Source organism: Nematostella vectensis, chromosome 15, assembly GCF_932526225.1.
Source record: "Nematostella vectensis chromosome 15, jaNemVect1.1, whole genome shotgun sequence".
Lineage (NCBI taxonomy): Eukaryota > Metazoa > Cnidaria > Anthozoa > Actiniaria > Edwardsiidae > Nematostella > Nematostella vectensis.
The window spans coordinates 9180470-9193011 of NC_064048.1; the positions used below are offsets into that span (position 1 = coordinate 9180470).

Below are 12542 nucleotides of genomic sequence, written 5' to 3' on the forward strand. Positions count from 1 at the left end.
CAGCTAAAAACGTTATTTCATCGTGTGTTCATTGGTGTTAATAGTCACACCTACAATGTAGACTGCAGAGAGATAAAGCAACGTTATATTGGAATGAATGTTGACAAATATGTACTTTTGTACATGTCCGAAGTCTGCGCAGCATATCAACCTCGTCAGCGGACAGTATTTTAGGACACCTTTAGTAAAAAACATGTTATCCATTTTTATTATATTCAGCAATTTCATAACGGATTTCTCACATCTTTTGTGGTTCCCGGGTAAAAGTTTTTAGAGGGCGGCTACTTTCACTTCTTTCATTTATTGCCTGAAAACAAATATCAAAGCTTTTTTCGATGCATATACAATCTGTTTTTGGTCCCTGGTTTCTCGACAAAGTGCTCCTGTGTACGGAATCTACCTCATTAAATAACTGTCTAGGGCTCTTCAGTAAAAGCTAATAAATCCCTTGTCTGATTATGAGCACCAAATAGACCACAAAAGGTCATACAAGCCTCTTGACATATTCCGGTGACTTGACACCCTTATTTGGATATAACCTGTTTACAAATCAACGTGCGAAGATTTAACAATAGAGCACCATTTTCACGGTCAAGAGCAGTCGAATGCAACGCTTCGGATAATAAGTATATTTTATAAGCAATATAGCAAATAATTGTCATATTTCCTAGCCCTCAAGCATTCGGTTTTATAAAAAAAAATACTCTTATTTTTTTTTAAATTTAGGTTTGTTTTTATCTAGGCGTAGTTTTGCTGATTGTTTAGGCTTGTGTGAAAGACAATGTTTCCATTATTTATGAGCCACGTTCGCTGAATTACAACAGAATTTCTAATCGTTTACGTAAACGTGGGAGTTTTTCGGTACTAGCCAGTACCGACGCAGACCGCAGCGAAGTCTTCGTCAACCGGTTCACCAAAATGCGGTGGACTCTACTTATTGCCTTGGTGTTTTTACTGGGCGTTTTACTAACAGAAGCAAAGCCTCTTTCTCCAGGAACAACGGAATCAAGTGATGAGGACGGAGACGAGTCATCAACGAAGGATAAGGCGGTAGACACAACAAAAGACGAAGATTCGAAATCGGGCGATGAGTCCGATTCTTCTGCGGACGACACCGAGGGCTCGGCGGATCAAGGTGAGAAACCAGACGACAAGACAGCACAAAAGCGACAGTTTGGCTTTGGCTGGGGAGGACATGGTCATGGTTTCGGCGGATGGGGACATGGTTGGGGCTTGGGGCATGGGGGGTACGGATATGGAGGATGGGGTCATGGTGATTTAGGTGGGGTCTGGGGGGGAGCGGGATGGCCAGGGGCGTGGTACAAATCAAAGGTCCCAAGCAGCGAAAATCCCCAAAAGAAACAGTGGGTAGCTAACGGTTATCATAGTGGTCTGGGTGTGGCTCATGGGGCTGGCTATAGTGACGGTCATTACGCCGGACACGAGTATGCAACCGGACACCACCCTTGGGGACCAGGTGCGGGATGGCCCGGATTTTGGTACAAGTCTTCTGTCCCTCGAGGCCCCATTAGAGCCAATAAAAGGCAATTTATCTCTGGGGGAGCACCCTGGGGGTTCGGTTACCCTGGTTACGCACATTATGGGCATCCTGGGTTTGGGGCGTGGCCCGGATGTGGTATGGGGGTCCCAGTTGGCTGTGGTGGTTGCCATGGATACAGGTCTGACATCACTGAAGCTGACGCAGGAAAGCGCAGTAAAATCGATGAGAAGAAAATCGAGAAGAGATGTGGTTGCTTTCCAGGCTGGGGTGGATTAGGTGTCATCGGGGGATGGGGTCCATACAGCCCATTAGGCGTAGGATGTGGAGGACTGTGGGGTCCTGGGTGGGGATATTTCGGCCCCTGGGGTTATGGAGCCCATTTAGGCTTTGGTTACGGAGGCAGTTGCGGATGTGGAGGCGGTTGTGGATGCGGATGCGGTTGCGGTTGCGGTTGCGGCTGCAGGTCTGATGTCCCATCCGCTGAAAAAGATAATGACCCTTCCTCCTCAGCCAAAGTCGAAAAGCGCGCTGCTGCAGAAGACGTGAGCGAAGATGACGATGAAAAGAAGGACGAAGATGAAGACGAAAAGAAAGACGAAGGCAAGGACGAGAAGAAACACGAAAAGGATTGCAATTGCAAACCAGAGTACGCAAAGGACGCCAAGGGCGAGAAAAAATGCTGCGGAGGATTCGGACTAGGCTTCGGAGGTTATGGTGGATACAATAGTTACGGCTTTGGGTACCCATACGGTGGACTGTATAGTTATGGCTACGGCCTCGGCTACCCTGGATACGCTGGGTACGGTTACGGACTCGGCCTTCCCTATTACGGAGGACTCGGATATTACGGTCTTGGGGCGGGATGTTGTTGCCGCAAATCCGAGGTTGCTCGTGGACCCACTAGAAAGAGGCGTGATGCTGACAGCAAAGACAGCAAGCGATGCTGTGGTGGAGGTGGCGGGGCTCCTCCAATCACCGGAGGATGTGGCGGCTGTGGCGGATGTAGTAGCTGTTGCGGTTGCGGTTGTGATGGCGGTTGCGGTTGCGGATGCGGGTGCGGATGCGGGTGCGGTGGTGGCTGTGGATGCGGTGATATTGGCGGGTGGAATCACGGCGGCTGTGGCGGCTGCGGACATGGTGGTGATTGGTTCGGCGGATGGGGTGACTGTGGGTGTGGCTGTGGGCATCACGGTGGATGGGGTGATGGCTGGGGACATGGTGGATGGGGTCATGGTCTAGGAGGATATGGAGGTTACGGTCACGGATGGGGTTACGGATACGGCGGCCATGGTGGCTGCTGTGGGGGATGTGGCGGAGACGGCTGGTATAAATCAAAAATCGCTAAGGATGCCAAAAAGGCAGACAAATCCGAAGAGAAACCAAAAGCTAAACGTGATGCCCCTGAGACCAAAACCGAAAAAGTCGCTGATGCACCAACAGCTGCAGACAAGAAAGAGAAAAGCGCTAAACGTTGCTGTGGCGGATGCGGTTACGGAGGCTGGGGCGGATATGGCGGTTTGGGCGGATACGGCGGCTTGGGCGGATACGGAGGCTTCCTAGGTCACGCTGGCTTCGGAGGCTGGGGCTTCCCTGGCGGATTTTTGGGGGGATACGGTGGCTATGCTCCTCTTGGGTGGGGCGGGTATGGATACGACGCATGGGGCCACCCTGGCGGCTGGGGCTGGGGCGGCGGCTGTGGCTGCTGCAAGTCTAAGGTCGCCAAGGGCGATAAAGATAAAAAGGGATCGAAGCGTTGCGGTTGCGGCTGCGGCGGTGGGTGCGGTTGCGGATGCGGGGACGGATACGGTTATGGCGGTTATGGCGGATATGGCGGATGTGGATACGGAGGATATGGCGGATACGGATTCCCCGGCGGCTGGGGTCATGGATTAGGATGGGGTGGTCCCGGTTTCGGATGGGGAGGTCCAGGATTCGGAGGTTGGGGACATGGCTGGGGGTACCCCGGATTCGGTGGATTCTACAAGTCAAAGATCCCACAGAAGGCGGCCGATGTAAAGGCTAGCACTCGTGGGGACATCCCTGAGGCCGCAGAGAAGAAGCAGACCATCCACTTAGGGTACGGCTACGCAAGTGGGGATAACTACAGACTTGGGTACGGACTCGGTGGAATGGGAGGACTGCAAGGTTACCATGGAAGCCTTGATGGTAAGCTTTTGGGATATCGCTGCTTGGGACCACTAGTATTTAGTTAATGAGCTGGTATATATCAAATTTTCCCTTTTATTGTTTTACTGAGAAATTGACTGCTTGAAGGCGGTAGATAATGTTTCTTGTCGGAAAACACGATCCATTAAATAATGGATCGGCCGCCCTTGGATTTTGTGGTACGCTCAATCCCACGGGCGAGCGGGATAACAAAGAATAAGAGGGAAGAGGGGGGAGGGGGGCAGAATGAGGTGTTCTTTCCACAACAAAGCATTATCTAATACCTACAAGCAGGCTAGATAAAAAATATCTTTAAATAGGCGCATGACCCACTGTTTTAAGACATGAACTTATTGTACTTATCATATATACTTTTTTTAATATATTTTCTTTGCCATTTTAAAGGAGATATGCTTATTATTTACGAATAATAATTTGTAGCTAACTTCGACTGTTCGGTCATACCTGGAAATATCAAACCTCGGGTTTGGCGCATCGACCTCGCAAAGCCTTAGTCGGTACGCCAAAGCCTCAGTTTGATATTTCCCGGCATGACCTCACTCTCGGTTAGTAAGTATTTATTTTTATTTATTTATTATTTTATTTATTTATAATTATTAATTATTTGTTAATAATTTGATCACGTGGTCTGTATTTTAGCGCACGAGCCAATGTCCGGACCAGCCTCGTTCCGAAGTGCCATTCCTAAGGGCTCGGACGACAAGACGGAGACTGGGGCCAAGCGATGGGGAGGCTGGGGAGGCCACGGTAAGGCAGCCTTCTTGGTCGTAAATGACATACACCTATCTCAATAAACGTTGTCAGTGCAAACTGCAAATGGCCCTGTCAAATGGCAGTTCTTCTATCCATGAAACTTGTCAAATTTCTACTGACTGTAGGAACATGTGGATAATTTCTGCGATAATACTACTTATCATCTTTATTCTTACAAATCATTATACCCATAAGGATTGAATGGTCTTATAGCAGCCATTTGCCAATTGTCATTGCCCATTTGTTGACAACGTTATTGAAATAGGTGTTTAACTTCAAGTCTTACGAACCAGGGACATCACAAGAGCGACAGCCAATCACTGTTGGCCGTCATCTAGCCGAAAGTTACCCCTTTTTTCCACATAAACAAATGATTGAAATGTCTAGGTTCTTCCCGTAATATATGCTAGAGTGTGAATACCTTACTACAAAGTACGAATCTTCGGTAAGGGGCTATATGTTGGAAAAGGAGAAGATTAAGTAGTCTGATGTTCCTTATGATCTTAGAGTACCGATATTAAAACCAACTCATACCTATATAACTAGACACTTGGAATATATCTTGGTCCTTTCTAAAGTAAGAACAACGATCTGGCAAAGGTCGCTCGATTTTCAAGGACTAAAATTTTCAATGAGCTTCCGCCAGCGCTGAAAAAATATTAAAACTTTATATGTATATTTAACGCTTTCTCTGGTGATTCTATGTTTCACATTTACATTGATATATAATGAATTTATGACTTGGTCAGTTATTGCTTGTTGAATCGGACCCCAAATATACCAGCAAATTGATCTGATCGCTTATTTAATGCCCAGGCTTGTAATGCTAAAAGAATGTCAAATTTTGTATCTGGTAAATATTCTAAATGGCTTGCGATATAGCCATCAAAGCGCACTCCCTGTAAGACAGTTATCACGGCAATTGGGTGAATTAAACAAATCAATTTTAAATTGCTTAAGGGTGCCATGTATAAACATTAATGAGTAAATATGACTTTACTGATACCTTTCTGAACCATTTCAATTCCCCTCACAGGTGGGTGGGGCGGACATGGTGGGTTCGGCGGACACGGCTGGGGAGGACATGGTGATGGCCATGGTTACGCGGCACCCTACGGACACCCTATCACGCACCCTGGATTCACTACAATCGGTTTCCCTGGACACGCCGTAGCAACCGCTGACGTTAAAACGAAAATTGCCACAAAAGGCAAACAGAAGCGACAGGTATAGAATGCTTGTTGATAGAATCAGATTTCCAAACTTTGTTGGTTGTAATTTTTAGTAGTTTTCACTGATATTCCTGTAAGCCACAGTTGAATAAAAAGATTACAAAAAACGCATGTAATGCAAAGTTTTGTGTTTTATATATTTAGCAGTAAAAGTCGCCCTTCCTAACTATAATAAGAATTACAAGCAAAAAAAAAAAAACATTACAAAAAACATTACCCCAGGCCTACCAGGAATTTTGGTGCTAAAGTACTACGAATATTCAGCCAATGAAAAACATACTTAACCAAATTTTCATGATCAAACCAAATTTAAAACAATTTATACCTATTTTCTGACCTTTTTTTTAAGGTTTCTATCAAGGGCTTACACTACCTATTATCTGTAAAGGGGCGGTTCTAATGACATTGCGCGCGCAACTAAACTGCTCAATTGAAGCTGATATTTACAATATACGACCAGAAGACTTTCAAATGTAAATAACGTCAAGATATGGAAGTTACGGTAGTTTTGTGACATATTTCGGATACGCGTGGAAACCACCATATGAGCCAGCCTTATTTCGAGTAATTTCTCCCGGGCTTATTTTGAGTATTAGCTCCCAGTCATTTCGAACGGCAGAATCGAGTTAATTCCCAGACGCATATCAATGGAGGGGAGCGCGAATATTCGGCCAATACCCACTCTTCACAATTACTTGGGTCCCCTAGACTCGTTCTTGTATTTTCTATTATTATATCAAATGCTGATGGCACAAACTTTACCCCCCCCCCCGCCTTTTTCAAGTTGCCTATCTAAACTATCCCCGAATGGTCCCACCATGAAATTGGTTAACATGCTCGACTGCCGCCTGAGCGTTTTCTTGCTTTTTCTTCTGATTTTAAGTCGATAGCAAATAACATCACCCCTTTTTACCAGCCAATGTAAAGGTCCCTTATTAGCCACCAGAACCAATGCTTTGTTCTCGAATAAAATTGGTGCGGCAGCATGCATTTTAAACGCCTTGCCTTTTATCTAGCGTCGAATGAGACAAGCAAGGTTCGTGAAAGAGCTCGAAGAAAAGTTAGCAATGTTATCAAAAGCAGTCAAAAGCGTGTATCGGAGAAAATTATATACAGCTATTAACCCTATAACTCCCCACCGAGCCCTTTCTATAGTCAATAAGAAAAGCTCCCAATATCAAAACCCTATTTCCCGAAATAAAGGTCACTCAAGTACTGTTTTTATACTCTAAGGTGACCACCTTCATTGAGTAGCAGTGGTCAACCTTTATCAATGATACTCAAATGTATCATATACCAGTACCGATGCAGGGTCTGTCCCCTAGCCAGGAAATCCATTATTGGATCTGAGAACCCTTTGAACTTTGGTGACGAAGTCATAATTAAAGTGAAAAGGTTACTGTTGAGAGTGGCCGAAAAGGCGCTTTATGACGGACACCAGGCACCTTAAATGCTCGAGAGAACAACAACAACAAAACAAGGTTCAATACATTCTACAAGAGATCAGTTCATTCCCGCTTTATAGCCGGCAAATTTACAGTGGATCATCAGAATCGCACATTTACTTTTCTCACAGATAATCTCCTCGCCATTCGCGGGTGCCGAAGGCTTTCCAGCCTACCCTGCGATTCCTGCTGCACCGCTAGGATTTGGGGCCGTTCACCCTCCGTTCCTCGGGGCGCCCTTTGAGCACGCGCCCATGTACGCCGCGCCATTAGTACACGCTCCTGTGCTTGCACCAGCGTTTGCACATGCGCCTATGGCGTACCCCGCTGCCTATCCTGCCGCAGTACCGGCGGCTTTGCCTGCCATTCCAGGAGGTAGGTCTTAGTATGTCACGCAACGGACATGTCACACAGGTTTTTTTCCTGATTTATCCTGGCTCAGTTTTGACGTCGTATTATCCTGGAGCCGTTTTCAATACAAATACATGCAAATGAAGATGAAACAATCGACTTAGTTCAATTTCACGCATTACATTGAATACGGCTCATGGATAAGACGACGTTTGAATTTAGCTTTAGTTATATAATATAAGATAAGGGTTGGTACCCTTCAAACAAGCCCCTCCCCCCACTCCCTATGGACAATACGTCGCTAATATCAAAATACCACTTCTCTTTTTCTCGACGATCGTTCAGATAGCATGTGCGCCTCAGGGAGGGATCCCCCACCCCTACCCCCTCAATTTTTTTCTTATTGGGAAAAATCAACAGCAAACAAATCTACACTTCTTTTCGCTACGCATCTCCTCTAAACAAATCCTGGCCACAGGCTTATAATCGTACCAGCTAATGCATGAGTCACATTTTGTCTCGCATACGTAAAAATATGAATATTCACTTCACCTCTCCAAAAGTATCTTCAATACACTTTAGCGAGTGTACATACACAGTCAATTAAATCAAATGGCGTATTATATTTTGTTTTCAGTCCACGCCTTCGGAGGATACGGCCTCGCAAGACCAGCGCTTCCCCAGTTTCAAGCGTTTGCTCCTGCTTTCGGCAAAAAGAGATCTTCAATTCCCAAGGAAAAGAACTAAACCTGCTCGTTAGGTAAGAAAGTGGGCGACATCCCTCATCATTATTATTATTTCCATTAGAATCAGTCAATATCATTATCAACGTTTACGTTATAACCTTCGTTTTCATCATCATCATCATCACAACCACCACCACCACCATCACCACCACCATCATCATCATCATCATCATCATCATCATCATCATCATCATCATCATCATCATCATCATCATCATCATCATCATCATCATCATCATCATCATCATCATCATCATCATCATCATCATCATCATCATCATCATCATCATCATCATCATCATCATCATCATCATCATCATCATCATCATCATCATCATCATCATCATCATCGCCGTCATCATCATCATCATCATCATCATCATCATCGCCGTCATCATCATCTCCGCCGTCATCATCATCTCCGCCGTCATCATATTTGTTGAAACCGTCATAATCGTAGTCGTCGTTTTCGTCGTCGTCCTCATCTCTATTCTATCATCACCATGACCATCATCATCACCCTCGGAACCATCACAACAATCATCGTATTACGTCACCACCACGAGGGCCCCCGAATGGTCCCCCGAAATTTCGATGTGCTCGCAGTTTTCGGCTAATGCTCGCATGCTCGCGCATTTTTTTCGCCTAAAAATGCTCGGTCTTGCATAAAAAACGGGGCGCTCGCAATCTCACAAATGCTCGTCAAAGACCATTCGGGGGCTCCTCCACGCCTCACTTTGGTCATCGGTTGCATTGTCATCAACAATAGCATTAGTTTGATAGCCCCTGCCGTTAAACTTATTCGTGATTTTTATCAGTACTATCGTTCTATGTTTAAATACCTATATTATAATCCTTGTTTTACAGGAGGCGGAGAAGGTATATCAAAGAATAACACGCTGGTTCCGGGAACGTAACATATCATATCAGAGCTTACTTTGCCATTGGTGACGTCATCGGCGACGTCATGAAATAAAACGATCTCAAAATATATGTACTTATTTAGATGCTGACATTTAGACCTCATTTTTATTATCACCAGTTTACTTCCGGTCTATTACGTAACAATCTCCAATGACTTTTAACGGAAAACGCGAAAAAAAATATTTAACCTTATTCAGACTTGGCTATTTTGAGCTGTCTGTGACTGGGGGGGGGGTGGCTAAAAGGCCCCCCCCCTCCGTATTTCATGAACCGCTTAGGCTATGACCATTAAACTTACAGACAATGATCACCAACATGCAAAGAATAGTCACGTCCTATTTTGGGTGTGGTCGAACAATTATGACCTCACAATGACGTCATAAAATCGATGTCTAGATATTCTTTCAAATATTACCTAAATTATCAGATATCGAGATCGTTTTATATCACTTATATACGTCAAAATCAAAGTTTTAACGGCTTTACAATGCAAAAATGCCATAAAAACCTTTTTCATCAATTTTTTGGAGGAATTTCCGCCATCTTGGATTCTTATGATTTTTGGAAAAGAAAAAAAATCTGTAATTATTACAAAAAAAGTATTTGCATGAATGTATTACTACTCATAGTAATGATAAATGCATAATATTAGCTTTTTAAGTGTCTTCTAGTAAATCTTCCAGTAAAAATTTACCCACCCCTCCTCCCAAATATCCGAGGTAAAAAAATTCTAGCGCTTTTGTGAAACTTATCACCTAAACAAACTTATAAAGTCAAAAGAGGCATTTAAATCTGGAAAACAGGACCAAAATAAAAAAAAACTATTTTTTAGTTTTTGGAAACCTATGTGTGAAAAAACATGATAACGTGGAACGTCAATGGCATCAAAACGTTCACAGACAGACTTTTTTTAGGAAAAGTCAACAAGTTTTAGCCTCTTAGCTTTTATGGTTCAGAAGTAATAGTGATTTTCCCGGAGGGGGGCCTAAAGAGCTCCCCCCCCCCCCCAGTCTGAATAGGGTTAAAAAGCAGTGTGTCTATTGGAAGTTTCTTTGAGAATGTAATTAATAATTTAGAACAAAAAATGGCCTGTTCAATAGCGCGGGTAGATTCCATTGTCTTTTAACGGCTAAGGATTCCGTCGGACCTCCGGAAGAAAACTGTTGACAATGCGGCTTTAAAACCATTGCCGGATTATGCTACAAGGATGTAGATTGTAATCCGTATGTTTACGTCAAACGCTGTCTTTTACCCTCGCTATATATTTGGCAAACATGAAAAGCTTTGTCGAGAAGGCTTTGTCAGAACTACACGGGTAATAGACTGTGTCAGAACTACACGGGTAATAGACTTTGTCAGAACTACACGGGTAATAGACTTTGTCAGAACTACACGGGTAATAGACTGTCTGTTAGAACTACACGGGACTGTGTTACTTTTGTTATTTGCCTGACGGGTGCCGAAGTGTAGTAGCGTCAAAGTTTTCTCTAAAAGGAAAAATGTATACTGTATACATTTACAACTTAAGGATTATGGTGAGGGCTAGTACGATTCCCATATAAGGATTTAGACAATTTAGAAAAAGCGACGTGCTTCACCTTTGTTGTCGTTCATTATTGAAAATACAGCGATTTTTTCGCAAAGATTAAGACTGGTATTTTATTGACGATATTTTATTTAAAATATCTTTGTTACTTGCAGGCGCGTACACAGGGGTAGCGCACCCCTTGGCGGCCAAAAAGTGGGTCATTTCTTATATTAAGAAATCTTCAAATAATATGATTTTTCCATATGATGCCTATGACTGCGCCCCCCCCCCCCCCCCCCAGCCAATCCTGGGTACATGCCTGGCTTGAATTAGCCGATGGAAATGAATGGTTTGTGGGACTCGCCATTGAGCGGGAGCATAAAATGGCGGCGTGATTGGCCTTCTTTAAGTCTTCCCCTTTCCCTTAGCTACCCATCCAGCCAATCCAAAAGGGCCCATGCGCAGTTTCAAAATTTACTACAGGCCCGTACCCAGGTTTTTTTCTTGAGGGGGGGGGGGGTCCGAAAAAAAGGACCTAATTCTTCGGGGGGGGGGGGGGGGGGATTTCTCTGATAAAAATCTGGACACCCCGAAAAACAAAAATAATTTTTTATGCCTTTGCAGTATTGCCACGGGATGTTTATTGTCGGATTTCGCTACCGTACAAATAGCACGTCTATTGCTTGAGAACCGAAAGTGGACATTCGGCCGTTGTGGGGGGTGCACTCCCCCTCCCCCTGGGTACGGGCCTGTACTATGTCATATCTCTTTACAAATGGCTGTCCACGGAGCAAAAAATGTATAGAAATATGGGAAATTGTGCGGCTCATTTTTTGGGATACTTTCGTGTCACCCCCCCCCCCCCTGTACAACGGCACAGTTTGCTTTTGTACAATCGATTGACAAAAGTTTGTCGTAAACGCTAACGCGTCTCAAAGCGGTGACTAATATACATATGCAGCTAGGCGCTTCAGTGGTTTTAACCCATGCTTATATGCGGGCTTGTCGTGTAGTCGCGAAGCCGGTTGACGGCAACCTTTTGTCAATCGACTGTAGTTCAAAGAAACTCCAAGCGTGTACCTCAGGGGTGCGCAAGGCGAATGCTCGTCAAAAATGGGTAACTATTAAAGGATCTTCAAATGCTCAGGAAATCCTGGGATACGCGCCTTACACTAATCTCCACGGAGCATCGCATGGTTGCGATTGTCAGCAAATCGGATCATATTGTTTCACGTGCACACATAAACGATAAACCACAGGAACAACGAGTGAGTGCAGCCTTTACAGCAAATGTAGTCCATTGTATGTCCAATGTAGTCAACAAATGAAAAAGAATCCTTATAGAATCAAGCTTTTCGTTGACAATATTTTATGGCGATCCAATATGGGCGCCAATAGTAAAATAAAGAAAATATTGAGATTCTTTTGAAGGCCCTCCTCAGAAGCCCTGTCAGAAGGTAATCCTTTTATTATTTTTTTATTTTTTTCCTACACAGCGCAAAAAGCTTTAGATACTCTAAACTATGCAATAAAACTCCCGTGGTCACAAGGGATTCCTGTGGTGCGCGCCCTCGCTGTACTACGTGTCTGTCTGTTGATGTCCCTACCGCTCCTGCTTGGTCGAGCGGATACATTGGCGGGCACTTTTGAACGCGCGTAACGGTAGCGATAATCTACCGATAATCTACCTTTTGACATTCCTCTTTCCTTTTTGAGAATAAGGGTTGTTTTGGTAGTGCGACGTTGAAACCTTAGAGCCCCCGGGACAGATCTCTGTGCTAGTTTCATTCGTTCTACAGTATGCAAATAAACTTTTATAATAAAGTGATGCGTTTCGGTCAAATTAGTCACCGTGGAACCGCATGCGTTGTTGTC

The 12542-nt window shown here is 44.3% G+C and overlaps 1 protein-coding gene across 2 annotated transcripts; it reads left to right on the forward strand.

Annotated features, from left to right (window-relative positions):
• The first annotated feature begins 613 nt into the window (after positions 1-613).
• LOC5512442 (elastin) lies at positions 614-9790 on the forward strand. 2 transcript variants are annotated; one of them, XM_048723043.1, is made up of 7 exons: positions 636-1135; positions 2012-3667; positions 4328-4435; positions 5478-5668; positions 7250-7493; positions 8107-8229; positions 9083-9790. In XM_048723043.1, the coding sequence occupies exons 1-6, from the start codon at positions 919-921 to the stop codon at positions 8214-8216; spliced, it is 2526 nt and encodes an 841-aa protein (XP_048579000.1). In that variant the 5' UTR covers positions 636-918; the 3' UTR covers positions 8217-8229; positions 9083-9790. The 2 variants fall into 2 exon arrangements, with proteins under 2 accessions (XP_048578999.1, XP_048579000.1); XM_048723042.1 differs by having other exon boundaries at positions 614-3667.
• The last annotated feature ends 2752 nt before the right edge of the window (positions 9791-12542 follow it).

What these genes read in the sequence shown, in the direction of transcription:
- LOC5512442 (XM_048723042.1), top strand. Translation starts at nt 919, where the DNA reads ATGCGGTGGACTCTACTTATTGCCTTGGTGTTTTTACTGGGCGTTTTA. An exon ending in GGGAGGCTGGGGAGGCCACG is followed by an intron (nt 4,436 to 5,477) that starts GTAAGGCAGCCT and finishes TTCCCCTCACAG; the next exon opens with GTGGGTGGGGCGGACATGGT. An exon ending in AAGGCAAACAGAAGCGACAG is followed by an intron (nt 5,669 to 7,249) that starts GTATAGAATGCT and finishes CTTTTCTCACAG; the next exon opens with ATAATCTCCTCGCCATTCGC.